Source organism: Marmota marmota, unplaced genomic scaffold, assembly GCF_001458135.2.
Source record: "Marmota marmota marmota unplaced genomic scaffold, marMar, whole genome shotgun sequence".
Taxonomy (NCBI): domain Eukaryota; kingdom Metazoa; phylum Chordata; class Mammalia; order Rodentia; family Sciuridae; genus Marmota; species Marmota marmota.
Genome location: NW_025999982.1, coordinates 4,206,841 through 4,221,458, shown reverse-complemented (window position 1 = coordinate 4,221,458; position 14,618 = coordinate 4,206,841). Strand labels below are relative to the sequence as shown.

General features: G+C 40.9%; 1 protein-coding gene and 1 long non-coding RNA gene across 8 annotated transcripts in view; one reads left to right on the top strand and one right to left on the bottom strand.

Annotated features, from left to right (window-relative positions):
* LOC125617428 overlaps nucleotides 1–14,618 on the bottom strand; it is a 78,217-nt gene that overhangs the window by 18,341 nt on the left and 45,258 nt on the right. The gene's annotated exons all lie outside the window — the stretch shown is intronic.
* Slc26a8 (solute carrier family 26 member 8) overlaps nucleotides 1–14,618 on the top strand; it is a 70,148-nt gene that overhangs the window by 36,105 nt on the left and 19,425 nt on the right. For 5 of the 7 annotated variants that reach the window (XM_015487340.2, XM_048805184.1, XM_048805186.1 and 2 more), the window contains 6 exons: nucleotides 184–334; nucleotides 1,519–1,632; nucleotides 6,887–6,964; nucleotides 10,794–10,889; nucleotides 13,898–14,004; nucleotides 14,085–14,154. In XM_015487340.2, the coding sequence (XP_015342826.1) occupies nucleotides 184–334; nucleotides 1,519–1,632; nucleotides 6,887–6,964; nucleotides 10,794–10,889; nucleotides 13,898–14,004; nucleotides 14,085–14,154 (616 nt within the window). The remainder of the gene's footprint in view (nucleotides 1–183; nucleotides 335–1,518; nucleotides 1,633–6,886; nucleotides 6,965–10,793; nucleotides 10,890–13,897; nucleotides 14,005–14,084; nucleotides 14,155–14,618) is intronic. The other 2 variants (XM_048805185.1, XM_048805187.1) reach the window with 1 other exon arrangement.

Here is a 14,618-nt window from a genome sequence, read left to right as displayed (position 1 = left end):
TTGTAACTTGGCTTGATTTGCTGGCAGTTTTGGCAAGCTGCTGCCTCAGTTGCTCTACTTCTTCTGTATTCTTGGTTAGAAGGGGAGGAACACTGGGCTAGCCCTGGAGGAGAAGGATGAAATGGCAGGAGTGCCAGTAAAGCACACCTGCTATCCAGGAATAATTCCACTATTTTGTTTCAGCTTCCTGTTTCCTTCACTACCAAATTTCAGCAACTTTTTTTCTAGACTTATTTTACCAGCTATATCCTTATCTATTGTGAGCTCCTTTATGGTTATATTTCTGGGCAAGAAGATTGCTGGTCTCCACAACTACAGAATCAACTCCAATCAGGTGAGAAGACCATTGCTTTTTCTGACCTGTAAGTCTTCTCTCTAATCTGAGCCACCTGCCAACGTGAAGGCTAGATTCTTTAACCAAAGAGTTACTCGGACTATAATTTTGGACTGAAGTCACAAAAGAGTTTTTGAGAAGTGAGGAATATTTAACTTTGAAGCCACTTGAAATTTAACATAAGTATTGTTCCACAGGAACAGATATGGCGCAGAGAGACAAGAAGATGACATATGGCATCTCTTTGCTCGGCCAGCAGAGTTCCTCTCATGTTAATTTTATCTTTCTGTCCACCCTGTCCTTAGAAGCCAACCACACACTGAGGCATGATAAGAAATGCTGTGGAGGGCTGGGGTTGTGGCTCAGTGGTACAGTGCTTGCCTCACACATGTAAGGCCCTGAGTTCGATCCTCAGCACCATGTAAAAATAAATAAACAATAAAGGTATTGTGTCCATCTATAACTAAAAAAAGAATAAATTAAATTAAAAAGAAATGCTGTGGAATATAACATGCAAAACTCTCTACCAATATATGTAATTAAGTTGGCCTCTTTGTCTTTTGGCCTATTTATTTATTTATTTATTTTTAGGGAAACTCTCCCACTTCTCTGAGTTTGGTCCTTCCCCTGGAAGTCAAGGGGGAACTATTTGGGAAGAAAGCATTTTCCCAGTTTGACATTTAGGTAGTATAGAAAGAAGGGAGAAGAATAGCACTGCTAGTCTCCCTATCATTCAAAGTCCTGGCAATCACATGAAAGAGGATAAAAAGGAAAAGGCCTCATTTCATGACCTTGAAGAAGAGTTTTCCTGATGATAACTAGCTAAAATGAAGATGCAATTTAATCTAGATAATCATATTTGCTTGTTTCCTTTTGTCCTTTCTAAGAATATTTCCATCTATTGTTTGAAACAATATAAACAATCTCTCTTCAGACACAAGAAATAAAGAGCATGCTTTTTGCTCAAAATCAAAATTAGTGGGCTGAGGATGTGGCTCAGTGTTAGAGCACCTGCCTGGCATGTGTGGGGTCCTGGGTTTAATACATAGCATACCAAAATAAATAAATAGCTGAATAAACAAAACAAGTTGTATTAGTTTTTTTATCAAATTTTTTGAGATTTTATATATTATCCCACAGTCTTTAACAAAAAGTAGGCTTTAAGTTTCTGCATTTCTTTACAGGATCTAATAGCCATTGGCTTTTGCAATATTGTCAGTTCATTCTTCAAATCTTATGTATATTCTGCTGCTATTGCCAGGACTATTATCCAAGATAAAGCTGGAGGAAGACAACAGGTATGTTTAAAAAGAATTTTATCTCTACTTGTGTCGATTCATATGTATATTCATAGAATAGGACTATGTGGACTTAATTTTGTCTTGATGTTTTGCTTGATGGGGAAGACATCTTGGAAGAATTTGGATTCCACACTTGCCTTAATTCCTGCACAGATTTTGTTTTAAAAGTTATTGGTCAATGTGGAATTTGAAAGTCATTTTCTATGGAAATATTACTATACAAAGAGATTTTATATATTATCCCACAGAAACCCATTTTGCACATAATATACTAGAAGAACAACAATATTTCAGATAAACTTACCATCAGCTATTAATTTTTTTTCCTATAGAGAATGCATTCTCATACATTGTTTGGAAAAGCAATAATACAAATGAAACATTTTCCTGGCTTCTTCAAAGGGCATGCATGGCAAGGGGGTTTCCTGAGAGAGAGTCAGGTGTTTGTCTAGGGGAGCCTAGGAATTTATGACCATTCTCTCTCTGTATAAGAGGAAATGACCTACGACAGATTCTCTTCAGGTATTCTGAAGTAATGAACTAATCGTTTGGTAAGCTGAACGATACGGTTGACAGAAAAGATTCTAAAAGCAAACTCCCCCTAATTGCAGGCATGGAATTTTGTAAGTCCTGTGTTTATGAGTTTTGAACTGACTAAATAAATGTTACAACATGAAAGCACGAGAGGCCTCCCATCTTACTTCTGTGGCGTGATGAAATGGCAGGGAGTTATCAGAATTGGTGCCTGGGCAAACCCAGGGAATGAGTCAGGGTTCAGCTGGTGAAACAACTGGCCAGAAGCCAAAGAGAAGCTCATGCCTCACAAGTATAGTGAGAAGGTAGAGCTGTGGTCAGAACCTGATGTATCAGAAGGATGGAAGTTCAATTTTAATAGGGAAAGATAAAGTGTCATAGTCCATTGGCAAAGATAAGATGAAGTTTGGGTGAAAACCAGTGAAAGCCAGAAGGAAGATTAGGCTGGGTGAGAGCAAGGGGCTCAAGTAAGGCTCCATCCTATCATTTTATGCAGACTGAGTTTTGTGGTCATAGAGCTTCCTCCTGGCACACTGGAGGAAGAAAGAAGGAGCGTGGGCTGTATTAAAAGGAAGAATGTTCTATACAAGCATGCAAAATCTTTGGAATCAAAATGAGATGGGTTTATGACAAGAAGAAATGGAAATGGCAACCGCAGAAATTAGTTCCACTAACTTTTTATGACACATACTTTGTTTATCCAGTGCCCATAAATTTGGGAAGGCAAGATATACACAGCTAAATCAAAGTGCAAGGAAAATCAAGTGCAAATTGAGCACAATTGACAAAAAAAGCACCTTAAGTATTATGAGAAGGAGATTGGTAGAGGAATTGGACCTTTCCCAGAGTCCTGAAAGTGGTTTAGTATTTGCACCGATAGAAGAAAGAGGGCTTTGGGTCAACCTCAGAGTTGTCTTACAAGCAGGAAATCTGTATGTGGTGGGCTGGAGAAAGAATAGATTTGCTGACTGCACACATTTGAGGAACAGAGAAGCCAAGCTTGGAAGAACTTTGGCAGAAGATGATGGAATTTCTAATCTCTGAGCCAGTCCATTTTACCATTTTAGTAGGCAGCTTGTGGCTCTGTTTTCTGCTGCTGCCTGTTGATCTGTGTGGCACATTTCCTCTGAGGGGCATCTCTCACTGCACTGTGGTGGCCCTCTGTTGGGAAGTGTGTCCCCAGGGATGCTAGTGAACACTTCCCTGATATGCCCAGTTCAACTTGCTGGCTCAAGTAGAGAAGTTGTGGGCCCTGTCTGTACACATTGGAGCTGTCCAGATTCCACCAGGAATTTCTAGTCTGGACTGGAACAGACCTCCCCCCCAGACTCATTTAGCCTTCTGTCTTCACACAGCTGCGGGTGTTCTCTCTATTCCTTCCCTCTGGGAGTTTTTTATTCACTCTGCCTGAGAAATCTGGGGGCTGGCTCTGAATGTCCCCCAAATGGCCTGCCATTGATAATTTTATTTTTAGTTTTTATCTGGCATAAATTCAAACTGGGTCTACGATCACATTTCACTTTATTGTTTCCCTGTCTAGAACCCATTTCCCTCCACTGTCATAACAAAAAGCAAAACCTACTGGTCCTCCCAGCCACAGCCTCAACCTGAGGTGTGGGAAGGCCTGGCCCATGGCAGAGAGGATGAGATGAGCCCCAGGTCTGTGGCCAGTTAGAGTGTCCCCCGCTTCATCTTTCTGTTCTGTATAAAAATCTAGGTTTTTAAACAGTTTATTTTGGCATCTGCCAGTTCCGACTACTGTGCTTCCCTGGTCTCCATGTGCCTATCCTTCTTCCCTACTTTCCAAGGAATGGCTTTCTTGCCTTGTCCCCAGGCTCCCAGAACTTGGTAAAACCAAGTTATTACAAAAGAAAGAGGATAGTTGTGTTAGTTGTGTTCTTTTTAAGGGAAGCAAATGAAGCAATGGTGAGAGCCTAGATTTTGGAATCAGATGGTCCGGGTGTACGAACCAGACTCGGTGCTTCCTAGATGTGTGTGACCTTAGGCAGATGACTTTTGTTCTCTGAGGCTCTCATCCGCATCCATAAAATGGAGATAAAACCAACCTTTCAGTTGTGAGAATAAAATTAGATGCTAATAGTGTCAACCACAGTGCGTGTCACTTAAGAGTTATGTTAAAAAATGATAGCCCCCCAGTCCCCAGTGCCCAGGCCTGTGGTCAGCAACCTGCTGTCCTGATCCCATTGCTTCAAATCACTAGAGATAAGCCTGGAAGAGTGGTGTAAAATTGGAACAGAAAAGCAAAATATGCAGAAGATGTGAACTTTAATAGTGCTTGCTGTCCAAGAATCTGAGAGTCATTGAGCACCTTTCTGAGGCACAATGTCACCAAGGCTGGTCCTCTGACCCCAAATCCCGTTCTTTTGAATGTACCACTAAGGAGGACACACAGTTATCACAGGCCTTCCAAATGTCTCAGAGCAGTTACTTTTATGGTACTCAAGATTCTACTTGTGCTTATTTCAATCTAGGTTTATTTTGGCATCTGCCTGTCTGAAAAACAATAAGAATAAATAATCAGAGCTAGGAACAGCAGCACATACCTGTAATCCCAGCAGCTCAGGAGACTGAGGCAGAAGGATCATAAGTTCAAAGTTAGCTTCAGTAACTTAGCGAGGCCCTGTCTCAAAATCAGAAATAAAAAGGGCTGGGGGTGTGGCTCAGTGTTTAAGCAGCCCTGGGTTCAACCAAAAAAGAAAAAAAGAACAAATAATCAGAAGAATTTTGGAGAAAAGAAATGGGAGGCAAGAAAAAACCTGATATACTTTCCTGTTTTAATCGAATTAGTTTTTTACGGCTAGAGCAATAAATCATATTCAGCAACTGGTTGACCTGAGGATTGACTGGAGGGACTTAGGAGGTTGATTACCTAGTATAGTTTTATAGCATATAAAATGTTCACTGTTAGAGCTTTCTGAAGATCAGGAACAGCATGGGCTGGGGATGTGGCTCAAGCGGTAGTGAGCTCGCCTGGCATGCGCGGGGCGCTGGGTTGCATCCTCAGCACCACATGAAAACAAAATAAAGATGTTGTGTCCTCCGAAAAACTAAAAAATAAATATTAAAAAAAAAAGATTGGGAATAGCAATTCATTTTCCTGATCCTTCTTCCTACACGTCTGTCTTGTGGTTCTGCTTTTCCATGTTTTGCTGCTAACTTTTTTGTTTTAATTTTATTTATAGCTGTAGTTGGACAAAATATCTTTTTATTTTATTTATTTTTATGTGGTCCTGAAGATCGAACCTAGCACATGCTAGGTGAGTGCTCTACCACTGAGCTACAATCCCAGCCCTATGCTGCTCACTTTAATTGTGACCCCTGAGGGGGGGGGAAGAACGATATAGGACACAGGCCACATTGGTCTTCTTTTCAGTGTTAAGCTGATTTGGCAAATGACAGTGAGTAGTAAGAGAGCCCAGCGGGAAGGTGTTTTTTCTTTTCCCAGATAAAAATTAAAGAGCAGGGGCTGGGGCTCAGCGGTAGCCACTTGCCTGGCATGTGTGAGGCACTGGCTTCAACTCTCAGCACCATGTATAAATAAATTAAAGTCTATCAACAAATATATATATATATATATATATATCCCTTTAAAGGGTAAGATTTGAGGGACTCTCTCAGTTCTTGGTTATACAGGCCATTATTTTGACTTGTGCTTACAGTTTTACCTTACTGCAACTCCATTCCCCGTCACGGTGGGAAAAGACACTGCTTTGTATTATTTTTTTTCAACTAGAGGCTTAAAAATGGGAATTTGCCAATAGGAAATGTCCTGAGTTCAAGACTTATATCCAGAGAGCCTTGGGTTATAAAGGGAATTGTGTTCCTCGGCTTCATTTGATGAGTGAGCATCTCTGTTTACCAAGCCCAGAGATAGGACTGGGATAGGACCCAGAGTAGCTCTATATAGGCTTGACTCATGTTGGTAACCTTTTTGATTGAAGGAGAGAGAAATTGAAGCCAGAACATGAAAAGTGATCATCATTGTATTTTCCAAGGTGAAGCACCATTGAAACTGTTAGATAGGAAGTTTTCAAGCTCCACACAGGAGAGTGAGAATGGTTATCTGCGTGGAAAGTAGAATGGTTGGGATTCTAGGGCTATCGGGGAGGAGTCTAGTGTTTTCATTTTCTTTTTCTTTTCATACTGGGGATTGAACCCAGGATGCTTAATCGCTGTGCTACATCCTCAGCCCCTTTTAAAAATTATTTATCTTGAGACAGTGTCTCACTGAGTATTTAGAGCTTCACCAAGTTGCTGAGGCTGGCTTTAAACCCGGAATTCTCCTGCCTCAGCCTCCCAAGGTGCTGGGATTACAGGTGTGCACCACCATGCCTGACCTACTGGGGGTTTTATATATTATGCAAGGAGAAATTAAAGTCTTGAAGAAATGCATGGCATAGTTTAGGAGACTTCAGATAACGTATCACAGAGCTGGGACAGTAAGGATTCAAATGCTCAGGAAAATTTAGGACCTTTCAGATAGCATTCACACATTCATTCCACAAGTACCTATTGAGTGCCTCCTGTGTTTAATACTTTGAAAAGAACGGAAAATGTCAGCTCCACAGAAATGCACTTATTCTGAACCCAACTCCTTTGAAGAAAAAAACGGCATGCTTCTCACAGAAGGCCATAGATGCAGACAGGGACCGATATGTTCCTGATGGTTTCTCTCCAACTGGTTCTGTTTCCTCAGTTTGCATCTCTGGTAGGCGCAGGTGTGATGCTGCTCCTGATGATGAAGGCGGCACAGTTTTTCTACGAACTGCCAAATGTGAGTAGAACTTATCAAATAACTAAGTTTAAAAAAAAAAGATAGAATGTCTGGTTTGCATCCTGGTGGGGCATTTTTGCATGGATAATTGCATGCAGCTTATCCCCAGAGGTTGCCCTGACCTATCTCTTGCCCTTTTTCTTTAAAATAATAGCATCATACAGTTGGAGTTAAATGAAATAATATGAGATATATTTGTATATTTTTATATCAGATATACTGAAGTGTGTTTATATATATTTAAAAGAAGATAGTGTTGGGGTAATAGTAAGCACTCAAGAAACATTATTGTTATTATCATTCTTATCTTGTTATTGCTTAAGTTATAAAATAAGCTTTGTAAATAAGGAATCAGTAAAAAATGACTAACATAGATTTCAGACGCCAGACCCCCGTTACCAGTACGGGCTTGGAAACTCACTGTGCAGGCTTGGAAACTCATGCCATCTGTTTTCCGGAAGGCCTTGATCTGCCTTCTGTGTGAACACAATCCTCCCATTGCTGCCTCATTGCCTCTTGGTTAATTCATAACACTTGAAGGTGGCCTGATAGTTGACTTTTAACTCTGTCCAACTAGGATGCTTCTGGATATGAATGTGCCATTTCTTCCCTTTGGATAAGACTGTTTACCTGACCCTTAAAGATGCCAGTTGTGTTAATCACTGTCTGTACTCAACTTGCTCTAAGTTACAATATAGATCCTTGCTCAGTTTTCTGTATTGATAAACAATATAGATTTATGTCTTAATGTTCCCTTAAGCCATTTTATAACATACTTAGGGAGGTGGGGGAAGGTTTCATTCCTGGTGTAACAGTTTCATTACCCTGAGGTGGCCATCCCCAAAGCTGGAGTGATTGTAGATGTCATCCCCATCTTCTTCAACACTACCTCTACCTGGTGTCAGGTATCATTAAAGCAGGTCCACCATAAGGTTGCTGCTGCCTTCTGCTCTTGTGACTCAAGGATCTTGGAGCCTAAGCATGGTATCTTCTCAAGGAGGGTGCGATTAATAAGCTTGTCCTTAACATAGGAGCTGTTCTTTGATTCCCAGCAGAAGTCCTCTCCAGAACTCAGTTTACCCAGTATCTTCTGTGTTGTAACTGCTGGAGTCTGTTTTAGAAGGGTAACTCATCAATTTACTCTGAGCAGTTGTATTTTTTCTTTACTGCTAAAAGAAGCAGAATATTAAAATTCCAAACAAATAAAACTGTCAGAATTCACTGAAGGGTAGTAATAAAAGTAGGTAGCACTCCTTTATTATAAATCTGTTGGAGCTAGGATATCCTTCACTTTTGCCTGGCCATGTTGCACCACATTGTTCTTACTGTGCCTTTCTGTGTGTGTGTGTGTGTGTGTGTGTGTGTGTGGTGCTGGATATTGAACCCAGGGCCTTGTGCATTCGAAGCAAACACTCTTCCAATTGAGCTATATCCCCAGCCCTCACTGAATCTTCTTTTAAAGTATTTTTCTAGAGGAACACATACCTTTATTTATTTCTATGTGGTGCTGAGGATCAAACCCAGTGCCTCACACATGAGGGGCAAGTGCTCTACCACTGAGCTACAGCCCCAGCCCTGTTCTTACTTTATCTTGTTAGCACATTTCTGAGTGAGAAGATGTGAATACAATCTGATGAATGAAATATATGAACTATTATAACAATGAAGTTGTACAGGTATTAAACTATGGATCATTTCTTCTTTCCTTAAAAGACTGCAGATGGCTCTTTGCAAAATCCTTATTAGAATCATTAGAGGAGCCTCCTGGCTAGCATCTCAACTAGTTACCAAAAGACCAACATAAACTTGGAAAAGCATGATACAAAATAGTACATTTCAATGTAATTTCCAATTTTGTGTGAAAAAAATATATAGAACACGCCAAATTTTTTTTATTTTAATGTTTATTTTTCAGTTTTCGGCAGACTCAACATCTTTGTTTGTATGTGGTGCTGAGGATCGAACCCCGGGCCGCACACATGCCAGGCGAGCGCGCTACCGCTTGAGCCACATCCCCAGCCCCCAAAATGTTAAAAATAGTTGTCTCTTTGATAATGGAAATGATGAAAGAGTGTAATTCTTTTTTTTTTAACAAAATGAACATGTTTTACCTTAATGTTTACAAAGGTAAAAGTTTTTGTTCTATATTTTTTTCTGAGATTTTTTTCTTCTCCATGCCCTCTGCCTCAAGTCAAAACTTATACAAATCTCTGATGAAGTTAAATTTCTTTTCCTTCCCACCATGTCTCTGCAAATTGTTGAGAGTTTGGAGATTCTTGACTGGAAAGAAGGTGGTATGGTGGAAAAGAACCATACCTCAGAAAGCCAGAACAAGCTAGGGCCCAGCCATTCCTAGTGGTAGAATAAGCTCTCATTCCCAGACAGAGTTAAAGAGATGGGAATTAGAAAAAGCCTAAGAAATGTTTAACCAACTCAGGGACTTTGTGAACATACAGAGAAAATTGTCTTAAGGTATGTTATATTTTCCTTTACGGCCCCGATAATTTTTATATCCTTATAAGTATAAATCTTAATTTTCCAAAATATAGGGAATATTCTTCCTATTAGAAAAGTAGTCTCATTTTAAAAATCTTGGAAAACACACAATTGGTAAAAATGTCACCTGTCACCAATAATTACAAATAAATCATTAACATTTTGTCATATATTTAACCAACCTTATTTTTTTGTTGTTGTTATTGATGCTTTATTGCTAAGCTACATCCCCAGCCCCCCTTTTTAAAATCATTTTTTACTATGAGACATGGTATCTCTAAGTTGCTAAGGGTCTTGTCAAGTTGCTGAGACTGGCCTTGAACTTGAGATTCCCCCTGCCTCAGCGTCAGGAGTCACTGGAATTACAGGCTTGCACAACTATGCCTGGAAAACCAGACATTATTTTCTGTGAATAGATATCATTTGGCATAGTTGCAACCTCACTCTACATACAATTTTGTATTGTTGATTTTTAAAAATCTAGAACACAATATTCCAAAATTTCTACATGACAGTGTATCACTGTGTCTTGATCTATTGCCAAATGATTTCCCAAAAGGGCAGTGTCCTTTTATACTCAACAATCATATATATGGGGTGTTATCAATGTTTTTAATTTGCTGCTTTAACTTGATTGATAAAAAAAATAGTATCTTGGGGCTGGAGATATAGCTCAGTTGGTAGAGTGCTTGCCTTGCATGCATAAGGTCCTGGGTTCAATCCCCAGCACTGCAAAAAAAAAAAAAAGATCTAATTAGTAAGATAATGATAGCATATCATGATTAAACTTGAATAGAAACACATGATTTTAGAATTTCTCTGAGTGGAAGTTCTCTTGATTTATCATCCCATTTGAGAATGGTTTCTAGATGATGTTTTCTAGATGATATGAGTAACAGATTTGTCAAGCAAATGAGATAAGGCCAGGTAGCCAAAGAAGCCAGCTTCCCCATAGGTCCTGGTGTCACCACAGTGACAACACTGATGTTACCTTTGGCTACTCCTCCTCTGTCTCTGTGAGTAATAAACTCTCTGAAACTAAAAGGGGTCCTTTATAGCTTTACTGCCTGAATCTATCAGGCCTTGAGCTTAGCCTGACCTTGCCTCAATGTCTGACAAATCATAAAGGAGAGTAGAGAAAGATGTGGAGAATATTTATTTGGGCTGACCCAAGAGTTGGAACACGTATATGGTATTCATATGAAATATCAACATAAAATATTTCTGAGTGGCAAGGCTGACGTCTTGTGGTTCCTTTGTAGGGGTGGGAGCTCTAACTCCACCCATCCACCCACTGAAGGGAAATGAAGCTGGGTTTATCTTTTCCCCACAGGCTGTGCTGGCTGGAGTTGTTCTGAGCAACGTACTGCCCTACCTTGAAACCATTTACAACCTACCCAGTCTGTGGAAGCAGAACCAATATGACTTTGTGAGTGTAGATGCCCTGGCTGAGCAAGGGAAGGGAGAGGGGAAGGTTAGAGAGAGAATGAACAGAAGAGATGGGTCATGGATATGAATAACACAGCAACTCTAGTGCCTTGTATTCTAGTTGAACCCCAGGGTGGTTTATCACTGAGCTGCTCCCCCAGCCCTTTTTATTTTTTATTCTGAAACAAGATCTCACTGAGCTGCTGAGGCTGGCCTTGAACTTGCAATCCTCCTGTCTCAGCCTCCCAGGTCACTGGGATCACAAGCGTGTGCCACTGCACCTAGCCCTTGCACTCAAGGCTATTGGTGCATGAAAACATGGAGTCCTTATGTTATAGTTAAAGCTTCGTCCCAGGGTTTCATAAACTGACTTCCAGACCACTCATGTATAATCAAATTAAGCCTTTATTGAAGCACACCAGTGGCGGCTGACCAGAACATAAGGCTGTTCCCCTGATCAGCCCTGAACAATTGCAAGGGCACTCCTTATAAGCCTGAAAACCGCAAAAGGGATGTTCAGGGGGTCTAGCCAATGCAAGCAAGCCAGGTTACAGAAGCGGGACAGTGCAGTCAAGTGGAAGGGAGCCTAACCAATCACAGTTAGCCCAGTCACCCCAGTTACAGAAACAGAGCTCCGTTACCCTAGTTACAGAAACAATACTCCATTAGGTAGTTCCGTATTCTTAAAGGTTTCTATAGCAAAAGGAAAAGAACATCTTGCTCCAGTCATGACTCTTCTACTTGGCATGGTTGTTTTACAGGATGAAGTCATAAAACAAAATGGAGTCACATTTGCTCCTACTACCACATTCCCCACTGGTTTTAGTAGGTTTGATGTCAATCTTGCACATCATTAGGCCTCAGTTTTTGTTCCAACCTTCTGTGTCTAAGGGACTATACTGGGCTCGCAAGACCATAAGTCTGACCTCACCTACATTTTTGTGTATATGGTTTAGGAGGGTTTTTAAGAGGCAGGGTCCTATAGTAATACCAATCAGGAGAAGGACTTGGGGCCCAACTATGGCTGAAATGATGGTAGTCAATCAAGGGGACCATTAGAATAGGTTTTGGAACCAATTGTCTGAAGTTTCAGAAAGAGACCATCTAGACCTCATCTGTTTTGTGAGACTATTTCTGTCAGAGAGTCTAGTGAAAGCTTTACTTTGGAGATTGACCTTTCTAGTTTTTCCTAAATCTATATTTATTTGATGGCTGAGGGACTTAAAATTTTTAGAGCTTGTTAGACCTGCAGTTCCTAAAGCAGTAGATCCAGCTATTCCCAAACCAGTTAGGAGGGGAACTAAAATGGGGGCAGCCAGTCTATGTTGATAAATCAGTGGGCCCTGGCCTTTTAATAAGTCCGGGTGTTCTTTTCCTTTTACTCCATCAAAATAGTAGGTTACATAGTTTAGAGTTATTGACAGTTTGGAGATATAGGCAAGGACTTCAAAGTGAGACCCGGGAAGCACAATTTTTGGTGAACGGGGAGTTGTCCCACTTATAAGTTGGGTTGTGGAACAAGTGTCTCTTTCTGGGAGATCACCCAGGGTGATCTTGGGAGTAGTTTTCCAGGTACATCTTCCTGAGCTAGACATATTGGCGAACATCTATGTTGACCGTAATTTTTTTCTCTAATATTAGGGACCTCCAACTGCCGTAAGGGAAAAAGGCGATGACCGTTCTTGCTACTTCCAGCTGAAAAGGGGTGGTGTGCAGTGGGCACGCAGTTTGGAGTCCCTTTTTAGAAACTGAGTGGGTCAAGGAGTCCATGGTAAAAATCTGGTTCAGGAAGAACAGGATGTAAAGTCACCTAGGGTGGGCACTTCTATGAGAGAAACAAAAAGACATGAGTGGTGAAGTAAGATTAATACAAAATAGCAGTTGTAGCATCTGGAACCTGTCCATGAATATCATGAAAATGACAGAAATTAATTATTGTTTACCAGGAGGCGGAAGACCTGAGAAAATGTCCCAATAACAAGGCCTAATAAGGCACTTTTTTAGGGAACATAAATCTTTATAACTATGCAAAATTAAATGAAAGAGATTGATGAAATGGCTACAGTTACACACAGACCTAGTAAAGAGGGTTTGTCGTTCATTGCATATTCGAATGACTTTTAGTCCAGTTAATATAAATATCTTCCTGGATAAGAGATACAAGCTGGGGTTGTAGCTCAGTGATAGAGCACTTGCCTAGTACTTGGAGGCACTGGGTTCGATCCTCAGCACCACGTATAAATAAATAAAGGTACTGTGTCCATCTACAATTAAAAAAAAAATACAAGTTCTAATAAGAGAAGGAGGTATCTTACCAGACAGAATGTCAGCTGGGGCACAAAACCAGAGAGCAAGAAAGAAAAGATGAGGGGCAGAGTGTGATGACAGGAGGAGGACCCAGTAGAGGAAGAGAAATAGAGGGGGGCAATTTGGGGAGCTGGATCCCTGAGAGGCTCAGGGGGATGTGTTTCAGTGCACAGATGGAGTTTCTAGTCCAGGAGGAAGGCTAGTATTCCCACCTGACGAGAGAGAACAAGCAAGAGTTGAGTGCAGATACTGACGAGTGACAGCGGGGTGGGGGAAGGAAATAGGTAAGAGAATTTCAGCTTATTTTTTTTCCTGTGAAGATGAAGGTAAGGTCACTTGCTGAGGTGGTCAGGTAGGGACTTGAAAAAGGTGTTAAAATTTTGCAGTAACTCTTATAGTTCTTAAAATAACTATTACCCTGGGATGAGTTGCTGCAGTTTGCTAGACAGATGGGATTTCTAATCTCAACAAAGCCTATAAGATGGAGATCTTTATCACTATTTCGCATCTGAGGAAACAGAAATTTCAAGAGTGAATTGACTTTCAGGCAGCCTTGAGGGCCCACAGTTGGAGATGACCCCAGTCCCTGCGCCCCAAGTATGGAAGGGAGAAGGTGGAGGTCATTTGAGAGGTGGGACTGGTATGTTCTTGATTTTGTGAGTTTTCATGGTCTCCCTTTCCCTTCACCCCCTTTTCCACAAGGTTGTCTGGATCTTTACATTCTTATCTTCGATTTTCCTGGGATTGGACATTGGACTACTTATGTCGATAGTTTTTGCTTTCTTCATCACCACTCTCCGTTCACACAGGTACTTGGTCTCAGGTAATAGGAGGTTAGCCACAGCAAGGTAAAGCCACCTTGACCTAAGGCAAGTGCATTTCCTTTCAGAACTAAGATTCTCATCCTGGGTCAGATCCCTAACACCAACATTTACAGAAGCATCAATGACTATCGGAAGGTAAGAAGACAAAGCAGCCATTTCTTGACCCAGGGGATGGGGTACACCGAGCCTGGTGCTTAGTTCTCTACAAAACCCCTTTTGCCAATGTCAGCTGCTCTGCAGATACACACTCACAAAGGAGGGGGAGGCAATGAACAAGGGGCAGATGTGGGTGAACCCTTCTCATGCTGCAGCCAGCTAAGAATCACTTTTGAATGAATTTTAAGGAGAGGAAGACCAAGATCAAGAGAGGAGTGAGAAATGGAGGTAGGGGGAATCAGGGATGGAAATGGGAGAAAAGAACTTTCTTGGGCTGGGGATGTGGCTCAAGCGGTAGCACGCTTGCCTGGCATGCATGCGGCCCCGGGTTCGATCCTCAGCACCACATATAAACAAAGATGTTGTGTCTGCCGAAAAAAAACTAAAAAATAAATATTAAAATTCTCCCTCTCTCTCTCTCTAAAAAAAAAAAAAAAAAAAAG